Below are 21,678 nucleotides of genomic sequence, written 5' to 3' on the forward strand. Positions count from 1 at the left end.
CAAATATTATACCATTGTCCCTACAAAAAACTATTGTCTCCAAACTGGTGTGCGATTCGTGGTTATCTAGTAATAATATGAGGATGCGATTTTCTTTGGAACATTTTGTAAATTTTTGAATGTGTTTCACCACTTCTAAAAATAAAGATGCCGTCATCCAACCGGACCCTGATTTGTTGGATAATCCTAGGCTACCATTAGGCGCACTTTTCATAAATACCGGCTTGTTTTTAGCCCTTGGAAAGACATACACCGGTGGTACTGTATTTACGACGGCATTAATGATAGCACAAAAGGTTACCAGTTCTCCTCTCTCGGCTGAAACTACTTGCCCCACCTGCTTAGTTTCCGTCATAGCAATAACTTTTGGTGCCTGAAGAACTTTGGTGACCCTTGTTTCGTCAAGATTATAGACATTTTCTGGTGTTATTTTATATTTTTCTAATGCAACTTGCAGATTATCGAAAAATTGTTTCACGTTGGTTTCGTTAAATCCTGTTGCCCTGGCTAGACTGGTGTTTTCAGGTTTTCTTAAACTGAGATTGCTGAACCTTTTCAAGAAAGATTTCATCCAGTCCAAACCCGCTCTCTTGTTCTTATCCCAGCTCGTTGGGTATTTTCTGTTAAGTTTTTGAGCAAACTCAAAAGCTTGCGAATACGTCAGCCCGTAATTTATTTTTAAACTTTGCATTAGATACTCGCACAATTGTTGTTCCTGGTTTGCGGTAAAAACTTGTTGGGTGCTATATTTCGACTGAAATGGCCAATGAAATAGGTCGTTTGAATCACTTTCTACTGTGGCAAGATTCGTGGTCTCAGGCAGCAAGTTGTTATTTTTATTATTTTCCTCTCGTTCATCATCTTCAGTGGGTTGTGCAGCAAGAGACTCCCCTGTTTCCCCATCTCTGTTTTCTTCTGCGTTCCGCTTTTTGACTTTGTTCAACCTGTTGACTAAGGTAGATTTCTTGATATTATGTGTTGCTGCAGCATTTGTTATTGATAACCTTCCATCAATAACATCTCTAACTGCAGCAACAATGTCTTCCGCAGATATGGAAGCACGATCTGTTTTTCTCTTGTACGTACGGACCATTTTTTATGTCCTGAGTCCTGAAACAGGAACAGGAACTGAAAATTGGAACAGTCTCAATGTGCCCCTTATCTTTTGTCCCAAAGTGCCCCCACTGACTGTATTGAACATAAGATCATTTGCAAAATAATAGGTTAGGTCTATATAATAAATAAAATCATGAACATAAGTCTCAATATTGTGTGTTCTTAGTGATTAATTGATTTTAAACTATTTGCTTGAAATATAGAAAATATCCACTTACCAATTTTCATGCAACTTTTTACAGCAACTATCATAAAACACTTAAAATTGAATAAAAATTTCCGTACGTCACAAAACAGCGCGAAACGTTTGGAGAATTTGAAGCAAGGTATTTTTGTTTTTAATTATGATTTAATAGTTTCAAGGATTCAGGATTATTTTTATGTAATAAAGAGCTTTTTTAGTGTCCAATCGGATATTTGACTTTCGCTCATTCAAATTGGTAAAAGTGACCACTTTGCGACGTGATGAATTTTTTTTTGTTTCCTGAAAAATCAAACAAATGTCGTTTATGCTGTTTTGGCAAATTTTTGAAGTGATTCACGTTTCTGACTTATTTGTTTACCTTGTCATATAGTTTTAATACAAACATCTTCTGACACTACAGCAATTATTGTATTATAGCTACATACTCTTTAGATGTCATTGTGAGTGAAGAGTTTGGCAGAGAAAATTTGAAGATTGCAAAGAAGACATTTCTGGACTATTGAGTAATTGAGAAGAATTTTTAGACCAGTACTAATACCAAATATAAAACCTACAATCATTCAAATACACACAACAATCATATGTGTACAAATTTATACAACCATAAGCAAACTTTTTTATTTCTCTGGCCATAATTTGTAATTAAGAATCGAGAGATAAATATCAATAGAGATATTGATATTTCAAAATTGAAATCTAATTTAATTTTAATAAAAGCTTAATAAATGTAATACTAATATTTACTTTGTAAAAAAAACCTTATGTAAATACATTAGAGAAATAATAAATTTAATTTTAACATCAAAAAAGATTCAGTCTTCATTCTTATATGTAACCATAGTATTAACCTTATGAATATTTGTAGAAAACGATCGCATTTTAACACATTGAGCGTTTTTAATATTAGCAGCCTCAGTTTCAGCCCACTCCTGAGGTAAATTAACATCATCTTTAGTATAAATTTGAATATCAAAACTGCACAAGCAATCTAATAGTGGAAGATAAGCTACAGATGAAGCAACTTGCTTTAAAACATCCCTTATTTCATTTCGAATTTGTTTTAATGGCTTATCCGACACCTGCTTATCCCCTTGAGATTGATCTCCATCATATTCAATATTAAAATCCCATCGTTCCATCACTTCCAAAGAAGCCACATTTGTTATTATTAAAGCCACTTTATTAACAACCTTTTGAGTCAACCAATCTAAAAAAAATTTAATGAGATTTATTAATGATTAATTTAAATAAATACCAACCTTTTAGTTGACTTAACGTTACGGATAAAAACTCTTTAATTTCTTTATCTTGCGACATCAAAATAGTTAATCCATAGTTTTCGGCGGTTTTAAAGGATTCGGGCGGATATATCCCACGTTGAAATAATATCGAGTTAATACCAAAATCTGTTAAAATTAATTTTTTAATAGTATATTGATGAACTTAACCTCAAAAAAAATTTTTTAGTACTAACCTAGGTATTCACAGACAATTTCTGATGAACCCTTTAAGGTTATTGCTGATTTATTACATTGAGCCGAAGACATATTAATAATAAAGAAAATTAAACGATAATTTTAAAATTAGGCTTAAAACTTATTCAAAACCAAGCCGTTATTTGTTGTGGTGATTCGGCGCATGCTCAAGAATTAAATCCAATGAATTCAATAAAAAATTGTTTTATTAATAATATTGCATTCAAATTAAGGATTTTATTTAATATTGAGTGTTTTTAAGTTAGATTTATTTACTTTTTTTTGGAGATGAAGTGAAATTTTGAATGTTGAGTATTGATGATTTTTTTGCATAGGACATTATTGATCCGGCTTTTTGTTGTAATGAGGTTCTAGAACACTTTAGAATTGTGTTTTGTTGTAATATTCTAGAATTATGCTAAATTAAAGCTTAATCATCGTTTTATTAATGTTTTTGACTGATGTAATTATTTAAAATTTTAATAAATCTTTATTAAAAACTAATCTTGGGGTTAATGTAATAAGATGTTTAATTTATTCGATTAATAGGTTTAATTGTGGGTTGTATTTATAATATAATCATTATTTATTAATTTTTTTTATATAAATAAAATCTGACTTAACCTCAAATATCCACATGTATATTTGCGGTTTTCTAGAAAACCGTAGAATATCCTCTATATCGTCTAAAATGCGTACGAAATCAACGAATTAAACTTACTTTATTCATAATAATTAATAAAATCCATCAAAAAACATAAATTAATACATTTTTTTCACAAATAAAAGCTGACTTAACCTCAAAATATCCACATTTAATATGCAGGTTTCTAGAAAACCGTAGAATATTCTCTAGATCATCTAAAATAAGAATAAAATTATTATTTATTACAAAGTTATACCTCATTATGAATTTGGGGCCCATTAAAATCAATAAATGAAAGGAATTCCATCAAAAATTAATTTATTTTGTGGTTGTGTTTTATTGCACTAAAATGCTCCAAGTCAACGAATTAAACTTGCTTTATTCATAACAATTAATAAAATCCATCAAAAAACATAAATTAATACATTTTTATCACAAATAAAAGCTGACTTAACCTCAAAATATCCACATTTAATATGCAGGTTTCTAGAAAACCGTAGAATATTCTCTAGATCGTCTAAAATAAGAATAAAATTATTATTTATTACAAAGTTATACCTCATTATGAATTTGGGGCCCGTTAAAATCAATAAATGAAAAGAATTCCATCAAAAATTAATTTATTTTATGGTTGTGTTTTATTGCACTAAAATGCGTACCAAATTAAACTTATTTTATTCATAAAAATTAATAAAATCCATTAAAAAACATAAATTATTGTAATTATCCCTAAAAATATGCCTAAAAAGGGATTGTCAAAATGCAAAAAAAAATTTAAATATTTTGAAATAGTATTAATAATAACTTATTTCATTGTTAATTAATATTTTTAATGTTTGGTAATAACTTAATCATCGTTCAAAGCAATAAATTCGTTAAAATTAAAAAATAAAATAATCCATTTTGAATTTGGCGCGTTAAAAACCGGAAATCCACCAACGGTTAACCGGCGTTTCTGTCAGCGAGAATCTTCTATTTCCTTCTGGATCGTTCTAGAAGGCGCTGGGGTATATAAACAAGCGCCGTCGACCGGCGAAAATCAATAGCAAAGCAGCTGTCGTACCGAGCACATCACCTCCAGTGAAGTGAATTTTTACCGCATTTTCAACCAAGCCAAGGGCGTTTTTCCAGTTTATTGCGATTTAAAAAAGTTCCTAAAACACAAATAAGGTAAGTTTTATTAAAATTAATAAATTTTTTTTGCTTTCGTAAAAGTTATTTGATCGTATTTAAATCGGATTACTTTCAATTCAATTAATCTTATAGATGCCGGAAGAAGTACAATCGGGTGAAGTTGAAACCTTCGCTTTCCAAGCAGAAATTGCTCAGTTGATGAGCTTGATCATTAACACATTCTACTCGAATAAAGAAATCTTCCTTCGTGAATTAATTTCCAACTCTTCCGACGCTTTGGATAAAATCCGTTATGAATCTCTCACCAACCCCGCGAAATTGGAGTCAGGAAAAGATCTCTACATCAAAATCATTCCAAACAAAGCTGATGGAACCCTCACTATCATTGATACTGGTATTGGTATGACCAAAGCTGATTTAGTTAATAATTTGGGTACAATTGCTAAGTCTGGTACAAAAGCTTTCATGGAAGCCCTACAAGCAGGAGCTGATATTTCCATGATTGGTCAATTTGGTGTTGGTTTCTACTCTGCATATTTAGTCGCCGATAAAGTTATTGTTGTCTCAAGGAACAACGACGACGAGCAATACATTTGGGAGTCCTCCGCTGGCGGAAGTTTCACCGTTCGTTTAGATCAGGGCGAACCCCTTGGGCGAGGAACCAAGATTGTTTTACATATCAAAGAAGATCAAACTGAATTCTTGGAGGAAAATAAAATTAAAGATATCGTAAAGAAACATTCTCAATTTATTGGTTATCCCATTAAATTGGTTGTGGAGAAAGAAAGGGAGAAGGAATTGAGCGATGATGAAGCTGAAGAAGAAAAGAAAGAAGAAGCGAGTGAAGAAGATAAAGATAAACCGAAAATCGAAGATGTAGAAGATGATGAGGACGCGAAAAAAGAAAAGAAAAAGAAGACCATCAAAGAAAAATACACCGAAGATGAAGAATTAAACAAAACCAAACCAATTTGGACCAGAAACGCCGACGATATCAGCCAAGAAGAATACGGAGAATTTTATAAATCATTAACAAACGATTGGGAGGACCATTTGGCTGTTAAACACTTCAGCGTCGAAGGCCAATTAGAATTTAGAGCGCTCCTCTTCGTTCCAAGACGAATTCCTTTCGATCTCTTTGAAAATAGGAAGAAGAAGAACAACATTAAATTGTACGTCCGAAGGGTCTTCATTATGGATAATTGCGACGAACTTATCCCAGAGTACTTAAACTTCATCAAAGGCGTCGTTGATTCAGAAGATCTCCCATTAAACATTTCTCGTGAGATGCTCCAACAAAACAAAATCTTAAAAGTAATCCGCAAGAATTTGGTGAAGAAATGTTTGGAACTATTCGAAGAATTATCCGAAGACAAAGATGGCTACAAGAAATTCTACGAACAATTCTCGAAAAATCTCAAATTGGGCGTCCACGAAGATTCCCAAAATCGCGCAAAACTCGCCGATTTACTCCGTTATCACACATCCGCAAGCGGAGACGACGCGTGCTCCCTCAAAGAATATGTTAGCCGCATTAAACCGAATCAAAAACACGTTTATTACATCACCGGAGAAAGCAAAGACCAAGTTGCTAATTCATCGTTCGTTGAACGTGTTAAGAAGCGCGGTTTCGAAGTCGTTTACATGACAGAACCAATTGATGAATACGTCGTTCAACAATTAAAAGAATACGATGGAAAACAATTGGTTTCTGTTACAAAAGAAGGTCTAGAACTTCCAGAGGATGAAGATGAAAAGAAAAAACGCGAAGAGGACAAAGCCAAATTCGAAGGTCTTTGCAAAGTAATGAAAACCATTTTGGATAATAAAGTCGAAAAAGTCGTCGTTTCAAATCGCTTGGTTGAATCCCCCTGTTGTATTGTAACATCTCAATATGGCTGGACAGCTAATATGGAAAGAATTATGAAGGCTCAAGCACTTAGAGATACTTCCACTATGGGATATATGTCTGCTAAGAAACATTTAGAAATTAATCCAGATCATCCAATTGTGGAAAATTTGAGACAAAAAGCTGAAGTTGATAAAAACGACAAGGCTGTAAAAGATTTGGTTATTTTACTCTTTGAAACTGCTTTATTGAGTTCTGGATTCACTTTGGATGAACCTCAAGTTCATGCTTCTAGAATTTACAGAATGATCAAATTGGGTCTTGGAATTGATGAAGATGAAATGGTTGTGGATGATTTACCGGCTGGAGATGCACCCACCACTGAGGGTGAATCTGAAGATGCTTCTCGTATGGAAGAGGTTGATTAAGGTGTTGGGTTTGAAGAGATTTAGAAGAATTAAAATTCAAGAAGAATGATGTTCAAGTAAGAAAAGGTATTTAATTTAGGGCATGTGTTCTAAGATGTTCTAATTCTCTCGTTCATTCCCATTTTTTTTTTGTATATTTATTGTTTGTATACAATATAACAACTAGACTGTGTTTTTATTTTTAGTTTTCCATCTTGATTACGATTTAAATGTAAGATACTCGTACCAAATAAAATATAAATGTTTCATTTGAATTTTTCTTGTTTTATTTTGTTCCTATAAAATATTTTAAAGTTTAGTTTTTAAGGTTTGTAGAAAAGTCTTTGAATTTGGAATTAATATTTTATATTTGTGATGATAAGAAAATATAAAATTTATTGTCCTTAAGTTGCAGTAAAATAGAACACCTTTGTAGGAAAAGTTTCATGATGATCAAAATTAAATAAATATAAAGTTCAAACAGTTAAAGAAATACATGTTTTCAGCCCACTTTTCCGGATAAACTATCTAAAGGATTACATTACATAAATTATACAGGGATGTACCAAATAAAATATAAATGTTTCATTTGAATTTTTCTTGTTTTATTTTATTCAAATTTTGTTGTTCAAAATGATTACCTAATTTCCTGGCAAGATCAAGACCTTTTTTAATTAGAGTTGCATTTAAAATGGGAGGATCTTCTTCGTCATTATCGCTGTTCTCTGTCATGATGATTGATAACTAATATTATTAAAGTTAAGAGGTTTGCAGATTTTAGATTCTTTTTCAGGTTTTGAATATAGAGGATCAGTGTTAATATAAATTTTGTTAAAAACTTTGTTAATTATTGTAGAAAAATTATTTTGTTTGGCTAAATTGTGTATATAATTAAATTCAAAAATTAAAATGAAGTTCGCTAATTTTTGATTAAGAGGATGAACTGAATCATATGGTATAGTTTTAGAGATAGTAGGTTTCGTATATACAGGATGATTCAAAAAACCGCTGACAGATTTCTAGAGTAGATAGTTTTTGATTGGATTAACAAATTTTCTATAAACGTGTTTTTCTTAAAAACTATTGCTTTGATCAAAGTTTTGTAAGAGACCAATTGACAGATAATTGATTACTTTACACGAAAATACTGCCCGTATGACAAAATTAGCAATGGCGTAGACAATATTTTTGAAAAAGGACTTTCTATTGCAGATAATGCTTAATTTTAAAGAAACTTTGACCCGCTATATCTCGTTAAGGAGGCATTTGCGATCCCATGTATATTAAGACTTTTCATCTTAATTTTTGATGTATTACCTGCCCTATAAGTCTGTCAGCGGTTTTTTGAATCAACCTGTATATAATATTCTATTCTACCATCTTTTGAATGTCTTAGAGTTAAATAAAGAAAATTAAGTGTTTTGTTATTTACTACTTCGATGGTGAAATGTAGATTTTTGAAGGTTATTTAGATATTTCAAAAATTTAAGAAGCATTAGCCAGACACAAAACATATCCTCTACGTATCTGATCCAGCTGTGTATACTATTTTTAAAAGGGTTGCTATCATTAACAATGTTGCTATTCCCAATGTGGTCAAGAAAGATGTCAGCTAATATACCCGATAAAGGCATACTCATGAGAAGTATTTCTTTGATTTGGTAAAATACATTGCCAAAAGTGCAATAATTTTGAGTTACTATGTGTTTAAGCATAGTATTTAAATGATGAACCTTTTCTTCATTATCTTTAAAGAAAGCAAAGAGTTGATTTGCCAAACTTAGGGTCAATTTTATGGGAACGTTGGAATACAAGTTAGTAACATCAAACGAGATTAATATTTGGTTTTTGTAATTGATATCTTTGGTCTGTTCAATGAATTGAAGAGAATTTTGAATTGAGTGTTTTGGCTTGAAATTGATTGTTCTCAATATATTAAGCATAAAGTTAGCTAATTTTTGTGTTGGAGAATTCAGAAAAGATGTTATAGGACGTATGGGTATTCCTTCTTTATGTAAGAGCTTTGGGATTATGGGATTCATATATATAAAATGCGATGTGTAAAATTGTTTTAAGTTTGAGTTTTACAGATATGGGGTCTGTTCGATTAGAGTATCCTTGCAATATGGAGTGTGTTCAATTAGGGTATCCTTGCATAAAAAAATAAAAGTTATTGTCTCGTTCAGATCTGGTTTATCTCGAAATTCTAAACAAAATTCATGTAGCACATTAACCTCTTTGTGCAGTTTCTTCTCTGATTTGTAGAGGTCTCACAGTGTTTGGTTTAGCACGGTGTTACCAACCTTTTTCATCTTGCGAACTCAAACACTTATAAATCAGAAAAAAATTGACGAACCCCATGTGTAGTTGTTACTTACAGGTAAGAAAAAATAAAATCATAATCGTAAAAAATCTAAACACAAACTTTACATTCATAAAGACTAAAATATTAGATACAAGAAAATCAAAACACAAAATTGACATAACACTCTTAATGAGATACTTGCGCCTGTTTGCTAGAATACAGAAATTCAAAATTAGGCTCACTGTTTCAGTTTCAGTCTTAAATCAGATTCTGCATTACAACTTATTATCTTTTGCACATGGTCCAATTAAATTTTCTGCAATTGTATGTGCCTGTTCAGATTTTACAATTCTATAGCTTACTCGAAATGATGCCTCAAGTGCCATTTTAGTATCTTCTTTTGAAGCTGACAAAAAAGAAGAAAAGAGTGGTGTACTCTTTTTATAATCAGCAAATTGTTTTTGTATCAGACAGATTTACCGGCTGGAGATGCACCCACCACCAAGGGTGAATCTGAAGATGCTTCTCGTATGGAAGAGGTTGATTAAGATGTTGGGTTTGAAGAGATTTAGAAGAAATAAAATTCAAGAAGAATGATGTTCAAGTAAGAAAATGTAGTTAATTTAGGACATGTGTTCTAAGATGTTCTAATTCCAAGAGAAATTCCTTAAGAAATACATGTTTTCAGCCCACTTTTCCGGATAAACTATCTAAAGGATTACATTCCATAAATTATACAGGGATGTACCAAATAAAATATAAATGTTTCATTTGAATTTTTCTTGTTTTATTTTATTTCTATAAAATATTTTAAAGTTTAATTTTTAAGATTTGTAGAAAAGTTTTTGAACTTGGAATTAATACTTTATATTTGAATTTATATATACAGGGTAAGTCGGGAGGAACGGACCAAACTTTAGGAGTATATTGTACGCTTGAAAATAATGTAAAAAAACTTATATGTTGTTATCCGATTTTCTTTTATTTTATTTTTTTTTTATTGCATAACTCTTACTGCATAACTACAATTAAACAAAATCTTATACATTAACATTAAATATTGGTCATCAGCGTTATTTTAGTAATTGTTCGAAAATATCGCCATTAACTTCTAAACATTTCCGGCTTCGTTTACTAGGAGCTCTTGTTGCTTTCCTAATTGCTGCATGATTTTCCTTAATATTAACTGCAACATTTAGAATGCGCCTAAGAAGTGCATCCCTAGTGTCAACTTTGACTTTGTATACCTCACTTTTGAACCATCCCCACAAACAATAAACAAGTGCTGTGAGATCTGGAGATCTTGGAGGCCAACTAATAGGACCACCACGACCAATCCAACGCCCTGGAAACCTTTCGTCCAAATGTTGCTTGACCTGACGAGCGAAATGCGCCGGAGTTTCATCGTGTTGAAAGTACATTTGCCTTCTAATGTTTAGAGGAACATCCTGCAGTAAATCATTTAATTCATTTTGTAAAAACTCTAGGTAATGGTTTCCTGTGAGGCGATTCTCCAAAATGAAAGGGCCAATTAAATAACCGTTGATCATACCACACCACACATTTACCGAAAACTTGTGTTGAAAGTTGTTTTCGATTGTTGCATGGGGATTTTCATCGGACCATACGTGACTATTACGAGTATTATGTAGGCCGTCGCGGGTAAATGTTGCTTCATCCGTGAAAAGAATATGCGATACAACACGATGATCATTATTTATCCACCGACAAAATTCGACTCGTTTAACATAATCTTCCGGCAGTAGATGTTGTACCTTACCTAAATGGTATGGATATAAGCATTGCTCGTGGAGTGTGTTTATTACTCTCTTTTGTGGGATGTCTAATTGAACAACAATTCTGCGTGAGCTGGTCGTTGCATCTTCTTCTACTAGATCCCAAATATGTTCTACTTCATTTAAACATTGACGCGTAGCTCGTTCAGATGTTACTTTAACGCTGGGAAGTGTACCGGTTTCGCGCAGTTTATTGAAAACCCTAATAAAAACGTTTTTATGTTGTTCTGCAGCAGCTGTAGCACTCCCGTTACAAAAGCCATATACAAATAACATGTCTGTATATTCTAAATGTGAATAAGTACTTGGCATTTTATAGCACTTAATGCAAATCAAACTGTCAAATCTACGTTAAATGTTTAACTGTAGTTATGCAATCAATTGAAACCAAATGAAAATCGGATAACAACATATGAGTTTTTTACATTATTTTCAAGCGTACAATACACTCCTAAAGTTTGGTCCGTTCCTCCCGACTCACCCTGTATATTATATTTTTATATATATTTTTTAAAATTTATATTTATTTTATAGGTTTTATTTTTTTTTCAATATCACCATGTATTAATTATAGTATCCTATTTTTAATGCAACAAGCTGTTTTGAAAAATCACTTTTAGTTCTTGAGAAATAAATTTTTGAAATGATCGACAATTTTTTCGAATTTTGCAATTTTCGCCGATTATGTTTTAAAAATTCGTATAAAATCCATTTCTTGGAATATGAGTATGAAAATTTCCCAAAGTGTTAATAAGAGTGTCCTCTTTCCAATGAAATAACTTTTAGTTTTTGAGAAAACAATATTTGAAGTTTTGATAAAATTTTCGATGTTGCAATTTTCATCGATAATTTTCAAAATTCACTATAAAATTAATTTCTTGAAGGATCCTTGTGGAAATATTACCAATTATATCACCAATTATTAATTAAAGTATCCTCTTTTTAGAGTTGCTTCGTGTGGCAATAATGTTGCAATGTAGCGTATCACTTCAGAAATGTACCACAAGTTATAACCATAATGGCCGGGTACATATGTGGGATATCCGGCCGAAGAGGATGCCGAATATCCGGTATCCGACTTTTCGCAAAATCACTATTCGTTCCATCACTAGTCATAAGGTTCTTCTAAAATATGACCTATAATAATAAACCTATGTTTCTTTGGCATGTAATGAAGAATCGTTGCAATTCTGCTACTTTCTATCATTTACGGTAACTTCGTAGACTTGCTTTACATTTAATTTCCTAGCTTGCACAGATCTTTTAAGTTGAGTTTTGCAGGTATATCAAATGGCGATATTTACTAATGGTGGAGTTTCCGTTTTTCAGTTCTTACTACTTTTGCAGGGTTTTTTGATATATTTAGATCACCTGAATTTTTAATTTGTTCATTTTGGACTTGGAAACAAGACTCGCCTACCTTACCACCATGTTTTACACTACTTACATTATTTTCCCGTTTTACCTCTTCTTTAGGTTTTCTCCAAACTTTTATTCTCTATCATTACTAAAGATGATTTGTTTCCAAAAATGATTTATCTTTATACAGTAGTTTATAAGGTGAAAAAAGTTGTTGTTATATTTAGTTCTCAGTTGCATTGCATTCTAGTATAAAAAGTCTATAATTTTTGCGCTTTTTGTTTAATTTTTGTTACTTTAGAATCGTGTGACTCATGTAGCTCTTCAATATCATGAATATCATTAAAACCATCTCTGGGTCAATCTGCAAATTTTCATCATACTTCAACACTTGGCCAGATTTTCTTTCAGCAACCATTCAATGTAGATTTTTTCAATTCACGCGCGATTGTTCAATATTTTCTAAACAATCAACAATGTTGTGTATTTCCAGCATTATACTAAAGTTAACGCCTTTTTTTAAGTTGTTTTGGTATAATATGCCAAGAATATGCCAGACTACTGTATTTTATGGCAAAATTCGTTTCTCACTTTGATTATACAGGGTGTATCTGAATGACATGCCCAAACTTCAGGGGGTGATTCTTTAGGCAATTTTAAGGGTACTTTCTCATATAAACTATCAGCGATTTCGACTCCCCTGCGGAGCTACGCCCCTCCAAAAATGGCGAAAAATTTTGGTTTATTTTATTCTTCCCGAAAACCATTAACACCAAGAAAATTAAATTTGGGAAATATGTTTAGCTTATAATAGGGCATGTTTCGAGCCTATTTGTACTTTCAATCTTGCCTTCTAAGTTACTAAACATAACCACCCCCGTTCAATTTTTGTCTAGATTTTTTTTATGACGATGATAAATACATTGGAAATATTTTATTTAGATAGACGAAAATATTCTAAAACTTTTTTGCGTCTCTGATGTTCTTCGAAAAGTTAATAGTTTCTGAGAAAAAAATTAATTAAGCAAACACTATCTGTTAAGCTGTAGCGTTGTTAATCGAAAGTTGGAATGATATAAAAAAAAAAAAATCTTAGCAGGCTTAGCAATCTTTGTCAGAGATATTTTTGACGTTTAAATGTCAGTGGTTTTCTTACTATTATTATTGTTTTATTTAAAATTTTGAAACGTCGAGTGAACGAGCGTAAATGCCGTAGAACTTTATTCATAAATTAATTTGAAAAACAATAATAATAGTAAGAAAACCACCGACATTTAAACGTCAAAAATATTTCTGACAAAGATTGCAAAGCCTACTAAGATTTTTTCATTCAAAATTCATTCCAACTTTTGATCGACAACCTCGTTGTTGAACGGGCAGTGTTTGCTTTAATATTTTTTTTCTCAAAAATTAGTCGTTTTTGGAAAAATTTTAGAGAGACAAAAAAGTTTTAGGATACTTTCATCTACCTATGTAATTTTTTTTAATGTATTTAACCTCTGCATGAACAAATTTTAGCAAAAATGTAAAGGGGGTGGTTACGTTTAGTAGTTTAGAAGGATAGGTTGAAAGTCCAAATAGGGTGAAAACGTGCCCTACTACCAGTTAAACATATTCCCCAAATTTCGTTGTCCTAGCGTTTATAGTTTTTGAGAAAAAAAAATTAAACCAAAATTTTCCGCCATTTTTGGAGGGGTGTAGCTCCTTAGGGGAGCCCAAGTCGCCCATGGTTTATATATCAAAGTACCCTTAAAATTGCCTAAAGAATCACTCCCTGAAGTTTGGGCATGTCATTCAGATACACCTGTTTATAATCAAAGGTTTCTCAGCATTAATTTTACGCCTTGGCGTTCTTGCATGGAGGGATACCATCAATCTTAATAATTTTTTAACATTTTCAGGATGTATGGGTTTCTTAGTACTTATAGCAATTTCAGTAGCCAAACTTGATGCGTGTTTTTCTTTACAATATTTAATAGAACCCGATTGCCTCTATTGCTTAAGGTTTTTGGACGACCAGATCTTGCTTTCTTAATAACACTATATAGGTTTCATTACAATTTTCGCAATTTCACTATAATTAAAGATATATAAAAGCAAAACTCAAAATTTTTAGTGTTTAAAAACTTTTGTGCACCACTGTATGTATAGTTCCTATCTGAAATGTGGATAGTAATGTTTATTTCATTCATTTACTTAGGAATATAGTTGAATTGATTTTAATGTGAATAATTGTTATAAACAAGATCTTAATGTTCAGTTGAATAAAAATTATAATGATTTATATTTAAATTAAAATATATGTAGATAATCCATTTTTATAAATGTCATTTTTGACGTTAATAAAGGATAGACATTTAATATTGCGTGCGATGGAGTGGGATGAATATATTAAATAACAGTATTTGTTTAATTTGTAATGATGATTAGTCAAAATAATTAAAAGCGGAAAAAAGTGGTGTTAGTATTAAAGGAATTTTATTAATTAATTGTCTTTGAACAAGAAAAATGTTTCTAAATATAATAATAATTAGGAAACATAATTAAGCGTATTTAATTAAAAATAAATTTTTTTAATCTAGTAATTTTTATTTTTCAAGGTTGTTATAGGTAGTGGCCGTAATTTTACAATTCTACCAACAGAGGTCGCTCGGACAGGTGTAGAAGTGGTGTGGTTTGTGTATACGTATACGCAGCCCGATGTAAGTTAATTTTTTATTAAAATCCCGTTGTTTTTATCAGTTTTAATGCAACACAAATCGATTATAAATATCCGAACGTTCATTTTTATTAATTACGCTTATAAAACCGCTTAAAAATTGCTCTATAACAATTTCCGGGTCTAATAGTAATGTAGTGTCAGTGACGCTCGAATCACAGCTCTAAAAATGGCTTCTTTTTTGATAATTTCCGAGACGTGCTGAATTCTGTTAGCAATTTACGGTGGATGTTATGTTCCACGTTAAGTTCCCCTTTAACGTGAATTAGTCGCTATAATTTTTGCTGTTTTTTCCTATTACTTTTCGTTGGTTAATGCAACCCGGTTTACTTTGACGTTTCCTCGAATACTGAAACGTTTATTTCTTTTTGATTATTTTTAATAGAAACATCATCAAAAACCCCATCATGCAGACGATTAAATGTGTCGTCGTCGGTGACGGAGCCGTTGGTAAAACCTGCCTTTTAATAAGGTAAGTTATACATCCTAAATACATCATTCAATCATTTTTTTTGTCCCTCTACCATTCAATATCACCTCATTATCATCAAGATATTCAAAGCGTTTGTTTAAATGAATCATTGTTGTTTTAAAATATTTTTTTAGACTTTATTGTTCTTTATTTGGTTAGATTTTATCATCCTATATGGCGATTTGATGATTAACTTTATTTTTAACTAAGAATTTTGAATAAAATTAATACATTTTTATAATAAAATCCATTTACAGTTATACAACAAATAAATTTCCTTCCGAATATGTACCAACTGTGTTCGATAATTATGCAGTTACTGTTATGATTGGTGGAGAACCCTACACATTAGGTTTATTTGATACAGCAGGTACTGTTTTGAATTAAATTAAAATAATTTTATTGATTTTATATTGATTTTTTAGGTCAAGAAGATTATGATAGGTTACGGCCGTTAAGTTACCCCCAAACTGATGTTTTTTTGGTGTGTTTTTCTGTTGTAAGTCCCTCATCGTATGAAAACGTCAAAGAAAAAGTAAGTTAAAATTGAATTGGCGCCCAAATTATATAAAAGAACTAAAAGGACTGCTTATTTTTTTTTAAAGTTAAAGAGAGATTAAATTCTGATAAGAAAAGGTACCATTAAAAGTGTGTGTTTGTTGAATATTAATGTGTATTATGCAATGTTGGGTGTGGCAAAAACGGTAAGAGGGAAAAAAATGTGTATTGGTATTGTATTACAGTTCGAGGTGTAAGTTATAAATATGTAGTTGCAGTAGATACACATGTGACCAATGGTGAAAGTAATCTGGGAATAATTTACTGTTAGAATGGCGTAAGAAAACACTAATTAAATTATTGTGTTTTAATCAATGACTTTATTTGAATACAACCAGTTTATGAGTATTTGTTATAAAGGTTTTTGAGTTGATAACGTTGCTAAAATCTTATTGTAGATAAGAAGGTATTGTTCTATTGGAGTATATTTGATAAAAATTATTAATTGACTTAGCAATGATATAGTCCTTACTAAGAGAAATGCGAATGACTTCTCATTTAAGGGGGGAAGTACATTTAGACGCGCTAAAATAAGCGCATTTTCAAGTTTTTTTTTCGTGAAGTTGAATTAGTTTCAAACCTTTTTGATACCCATTACTATTTAGTGATGCTTTGTACTATAAAAATATGTATTCGCATATTCTAAAACTTTTATAGGGGAAATAATGATCAGATAGGGGAACGTTACGGAGTGAGCAGTTGCGTTTCAAACATTCTAGCATTCGCTAAAGTGGTTAGAATTACTTGCGAATGCATTTCAATTGTTCCCAACATTCATATCTTCTATGTGAACCAAAAAAAAGTTAAAAAAAATTAAGCATTTAAAAAATACAGGTGTTTTAATATAATGTTAAAACTTTTTAAGAAAATATTGATATACAGGGTGTTTCAGGTTTTTGTAGCAGGACTTTAACCCTTTCGTTACAGAGTATTTTCAAGATCATTTAGCAAGCCCATATATACAAAAACGTATGCGTACGCTCTTAGTAACGAAAGGGTTAACAGTCGATAGATCTCTTAAAATTAGCACAAAAAAACTTCATATAAACATAGGTCGACAAACGCTTTGTTGTAAAGATACAGGGTGTTTAATTTAAATTTTTTAATTAATTTTTATTTAATATTATATGTGCATTTCAACCGATTCTTTTCAAATTTGGTATACGGAGATTTTCTGGCATGAGAAAGACGATTATGGAGTCCGTTTTACTATAGCCAGTAGAGGGCGCTCTGTATCGGATTCTTTACGCATTAAAGCATATATATATATACTATCTCCTATATCGCTGACTCCCTATCTAAGCAATGAGTGGCGAGCGTTTCCATCAAAAGCAGACGGAATAATATATGTTTTGTCTTTGTCGTGCCCCCATGTCGCGAAGGCGCTTGCGCGAATCGTAAATTTTAAAGAGTTTGAAGTGTTTCGCGCGTATTTTATGCAGCTTTGAAATGCAATTATTGTAAATAATTGACTTTAATTATAAATAATCGTAGATGCTCAAATAAATTAGAATATATGTACTTTTGTGTGAAATTGACGTTGAATATTGCTTTAAATATCAACTTTATGTAGGTTGTTCATTAAACATTATATTCTTTAAAATTAAATTAATACATATATACATAGTAATTATTAAAAATGTGTACCAAAATATAGTTATTAATTTTCAACATAATTTGTGAGCTCACGCCCTTTAATGAAGTTGTTACATTAATTAAAGATATAAAATATGTACTTAGGGTACTTACTATTTAATGTACATAATATTCTATCATAAAATTTTCATCATATCGATGTAATTATTAATTAAATTTTTAAGAAAAATGTTTCAAGAAAAGGAGGGCTTTAATAGTTATTTAACCAACAAGTCTATTAATGAAGGCGATTAATTATCGAGATATTTTAACGCGTGAGCTAGCGAAGCGAAGCGAACTTCTTCCTTTGGGGATATCTGAAGAGTAAAGTTTATACCACTAGACCAAATACTTTGGATGAACTAAAAATCAAAATTCGAGAAGAAGTTCAGCGAATAACTCCTGATATCTTAGAGAATTGTCAGGAAGAATTTAGAAATCGTTTAGGTTACTGTCAAGCAAGCTGCCCATGGTGCACAATTTGAACACTAACTTAATTTTAATTTTTGATTTATTCATTAAATTTATTAATTTTATTTGTTATTTATTCATTTAATTTATTAATTTTTTTTTTTTTTGTAATTAAACCTATTGTCATTCATGGCTACTGCTATTTTTTCCATGTCAAGCAAATTTGAAGTAATTAAACTTTAAAGTAATTTTTCTCGAAAATTTTCTTATGTAACGAATATTAATATTAACTGTACTAGATTCAGAAAAACATCTTCTTTCATATACCGCAATAAAAATGGGGGATTGCCATTTGAAAAAAATATCGATGACGTCATAACTCAGTTAAAAATGGCGAAAAAAATTTGTAACCTACACCAAAAAGTTGCAAAAAATTTAAATCTTTAGACCCCTCTCAGGGATTTCTCCATAAACCGTTCATTATGATTTTGTCGCCTATATCAATGGCGCTGAATGCTTTATCAAGGAATCCAACCCATTTGATTTAGCTTTTTGCCACTCGCACCAGCTCTCGTATCCTGACGGACAGCATTGGTGATTTGGATGTTCATCTGTAGAGTATAATTAATAAGTAGGGTAATAAGTAGCCATTATCGCTTTTTTCATGTCCTCTGCACTGTTCATATTTCTACGCATAGCAAGACCGTAGTATGTCCCAAGTTTTCTGAGTAGAGCATCTGTCAATTTTCCTTTTCTGCCAAGTTTGTATGTTTTTTTATGTTTCGTAGTCGGGAGCCCATCGTCTTTTCAACATGTCCAATACATTAATTTTTAATTACTCTTCGTGAGTTTTCATGCAATTTTCTTTGTGTTCTTCATACCAATCAATATATTCTCCTGTATTTTCTTTATTTGTATAAGATGTACAGGATTGACAGTAACTGCTTTTTACAGCTACATCGATAAGCGATGTTACGCCGTATAAATATCTTGACACCCTGATCCGCAAAAATCAGCGGTGTCTATGAACAACTTCTCGGCGACAATGCCCCAATCGATGTTTGACGATCCGGTGAACAGGTTCACGGCTAATATTCAGCTCATTAGCCGTTTTTCTGGGACTTCTTTTGGAATTCTGGCGGACTCTGTCCGAGATACGCTTGACCATAGTGGGAGTCACGGCAGTCTTTGGCGAACATGCGAGCAAAATTCATACAACAAGGACGAACAAAGTTACAACATCGCTAAGTTAGGCTCCTAGGCAATTTCTTAATAATAAGTTTTTGCACACGTTTGCTGTCGAGTTCTAGTCTCCACCATTTTATTACAATTTAAATTTATATTACAATTTAATTCTAACACAAACATATAAATAGACATGAATTGATAAAAGTTCATGAATTGCTCCAAATTAATCAAATAAATTGTTCTTTTTCAGGTTGCTATCCGACTTGAATGTTGGCAATTATGATTTTGTTGACAGCAGGTCGAAACAATTCTGCTGAGGTTTTTCCAAACTAAGTTCTAAGGTTCCGCACCCACGGGAATCGTCTGCAGATGGCTTTCCTTTACATTATGGATTGGAGCAGGGAATATCGGTGTTGAGTTTTTTTGCGTTTGAAGGTATTCATGGTTTCCGGTTTCTTCTTTATAGCACTTTCTTGTCGTCATGTAAGCTGTCCATAGTATTTTGAGCATTTCTTTATACAGCCACATCTCAATGGTTTCTAGTTTTGTCGTTGTGGCTTCTGTCAAGGTCCAGTTTTCCATGTCTTATAATAATTTGGAATGTGGTGAAGACATAGCATCTTAGATGTGTTTATTATGAACAGTATTTACGGCATTTTGATTTATTTAATCACTCTTTGTACACGTTTTAGAGGTTAGTTTTGTTTTGGTCGGTATAAAAGTGTGGTCGGTTACCGACACTAAGAAAGCACGTATTTTGTCGCGTATAACAGACATCAACTTATAGGAATAATATCTATACTTAATATTAGTAATCGATGAGTCATTTGCGTTTCTTGCGGTAAAGAGTATGAGTAAAAATTCTGTTAATAAAAAATGTTGGTATTTTGAAATAATGATACTAATGTTGTAAACTTTTTATTTTTAAGTGGGTACCGGAAATAACGCATCACTGTCAAAAAACACCTTTCCTATTAGTTGGAACACAAGTGGATCTTAGAGACGATGTTACCACGATTGAAAAATTAGCAAAGAACAAGCAAAAACCAATATCAGTAGAACAAGGTGAAAAATTAGCGAAAGAGCTAAAAGCGGTTAAATACGTCGAGTGTTCTGCCTTAACGCAAAAAGGTCTTAAAAATGTATTCGATGAAGCGATCCTAGCAGCGTTGGAACCCCCAGAACCAGCAAGACGCAGGAAGTGTGTCTTCCTCTAAGGTTTCATTTCGAAAAGAAAAAAAAACGTAATAAGGATTTGCTTCTGATTATTATTATTTTTTTCTAGACTTTTTTTACGCAAGTATTTTTTGAACACTCTTTAGATAAGTCTGTGTACTTCCAGTTTTTTTGTTCTGTTCAGTTATATTTAGAAAAAAACTTAAAATACCAACATAACAAAGGAAAAAGGTTAAGCTCAAAAAAACCAGTTCGAGAAAGTGATTTTTATTGGTTCGGTTTAATTAATAATAATTAATTAGTATTGTTTTGTGCTCATCATCATCACGGAAGCCGGAAACTAAAAAAGTTGAAAAAAAAAAGATTATAACTTATATATACGAATATAATATAGAAATGGTGCTCCTAAAAAAACGCGGCGATGAGAATGAAAAAGATATAATTAAATTGGAACGTTTTTTTTAAATAATGCGCGAGGAAACAAGATCACAGTCTGACTAAAAAAGAAACATAAAAACCTAAAAATATCTAATAATAATAATAATTTTTGTACGGATAAGGTATATAAGAATATGTAAATATTTACACAAAAAGAAAAATTACTGTACGGATACAGAGAATGCGAGAGTCGTGCCTATTTACATTTTACTATTACACACAAAATATTCTTAATTGCATTTACGCATATCTAACCACCTTCGTTATTATAAAAATTAAATTATTTAAATCAAATTTTTAAAAAACATTAAATGATATATGTACAGTAGGACTCTAATTATCGAATTTACTAAAGTTTCAAAATTCCACTAAAATTCATCAAATCTTTTAATTCTGCTTTTAAAAACGAAATTTACAAAAAAAAGGGTCCTACTGTATAAATTAGCGACGCGCATGAATATATATTTACTTTTTTTTTTAAATCTTAGCTTGTAGTAATTAAGTTGTGCATATTGTGTTGTTATTGAATGACTGTATAGTTTTAGATATTCTAATTATCAAGTGTAACAATTTAATAAAAATAATAAATATTTGTACCTACCATATCAAGAGTTTTTTTGTAATTAGTTTGGGAATAAAGAGGGGAATACACTAGTGATGTAATGGATATCCGCATCAGCAACTGCGGATAATCCGCACATATTTTAATTTGGTCAGCGTTCGTCATTAATAAATAAATGTTATCTACGACTGCTTGGATAAGTCATCATTATCACACTCATTTGAGTT

At 31.4% G+C, this 21,678-nt stretch overlaps 3 protein-coding genes across 3 annotated transcripts; 2 read left to right on the forward strand and 1 right to left on the reverse strand.

Moving 5' to 3' along the window:
• Positions 1 to 2,043: 2,043 nt before the first annotated feature.
• Positions 2,044 to 2,978, reverse strand: LOC111416240 (mitotic arrest deficient 2). The gene is made up of 3 exons (XM_023048209.2): positions 2,796 to 2,978; positions 2,581 to 2,727; positions 2,044 to 2,528 (listed from the first exon to the last, which is right to left on the reverse strand). The coding sequence occupies exons 1-3, from the start codon at positions 2,866 to 2,868 to the stop codon at positions 2,134 to 2,136; spliced, it is 615 nt and encodes a 204-aa protein (XP_022903977.1). The 5' UTR covers positions 2,869 to 2,978; the 3' UTR covers positions 2,044 to 2,133.
• Positions 2,979 to 4,382: 1,404 nt separating this feature from the next.
• Positions 4,383 to 7,107, forward strand: LOC111416252 (Heat shock protein 83). Its single transcript, XM_023048220.2, has 2 exons — positions 4,383 to 4,612; positions 4,709 to 7,107. The coding sequence occupies exon 2, from the start codon at positions 4,709 to 4,711 to the stop codon at positions 6,851 to 6,853; it is 2,145 nt and encodes a 714-aa protein (XP_022903988.1). The 5' UTR covers positions 4,383 to 4,612; the 3' UTR covers positions 6,854 to 7,107.
• A 7,813-nt stretch (positions 7,108 to 14,920) lies between these two features.
• Positions 14,921 to 20,914, forward strand: LOC111416234 (cdc42 homolog). The gene is made up of 5 exons (XM_023048202.2): positions 14,921 to 14,994; positions 15,397 to 15,483; positions 15,741 to 15,853; positions 15,909 to 16,018; positions 20,205 to 20,914. The coding sequence occupies exons 2-5, from the start codon at positions 15,419 to 15,421 to the stop codon at positions 20,490 to 20,492; spliced, it is 576 nt and encodes a 191-aa protein (XP_022903970.1). The 5' UTR covers positions 14,921 to 14,994; positions 15,397 to 15,418; the 3' UTR covers positions 20,493 to 20,914.
• Positions 20,915 to 21,678: the final 764 nt, after the last annotated feature.

Source organism: Onthophagus taurus, chromosome 6 (assembly GCF_036711975.1).
Source record: "Onthophagus taurus isolate NC chromosome 6, IU_Otau_3.0, whole genome shotgun sequence".
NCBI lineage: Eukaryota > Metazoa > Arthropoda > Insecta > Coleoptera > Scarabaeidae > Onthophagus > Onthophagus taurus.

Bases quoted from the DNA above. Each gene is read 5' to 3' on its own strand.
- LOC111416240 (XM_023048209.2), bottom strand. From the start codon at position 2,868: ATGTCTTCGGCTCAATGTAATAAATCAGCAATAACCTTAAAGGGTTCA. The intron at 2,728-2,795 runs GTTAGTACTAAA...TAATTTTAACAG, and splicing joins AATTGTCTGTGAATACCTAG to ATTTTGGTATTAACTCGATA. The intron at 2,529-2,580 runs GTTGGTATTTAT...AATTTTTTTTAG, and splicing joins AACGTTAAGTCAACTAAAAG to ATTGGTTGACTCAAAAGGTT.
- LOC111416252 (XM_023048220.2), top strand. From the start codon at position 4,709: ATGCCGGAAGAAGTACAATCGGGTGAAGTTGAAACCTTCGCTTTCCAA.
- LOC111416234 (XM_023048202.2), top strand. From the start codon at position 15,419: ATGCAGACGATTAAATGTGTCGTCGTCGGTGACGGAGCCGTTGGTAAA. The intron at 15,484-15,740 runs GTAAGTTATACA...ATCCATTTACAG, and splicing joins AAAACCTGCCTTTTAATAAG to TTATACAACAAATAAATTTC. The intron at 16,019-20,204 runs GTAAGTTAAAAT...TTTATTTTTAAG, and splicing joins ATGAAAACGTCAAAGAAAAA to TGGGTACCGGAAATAACGCA.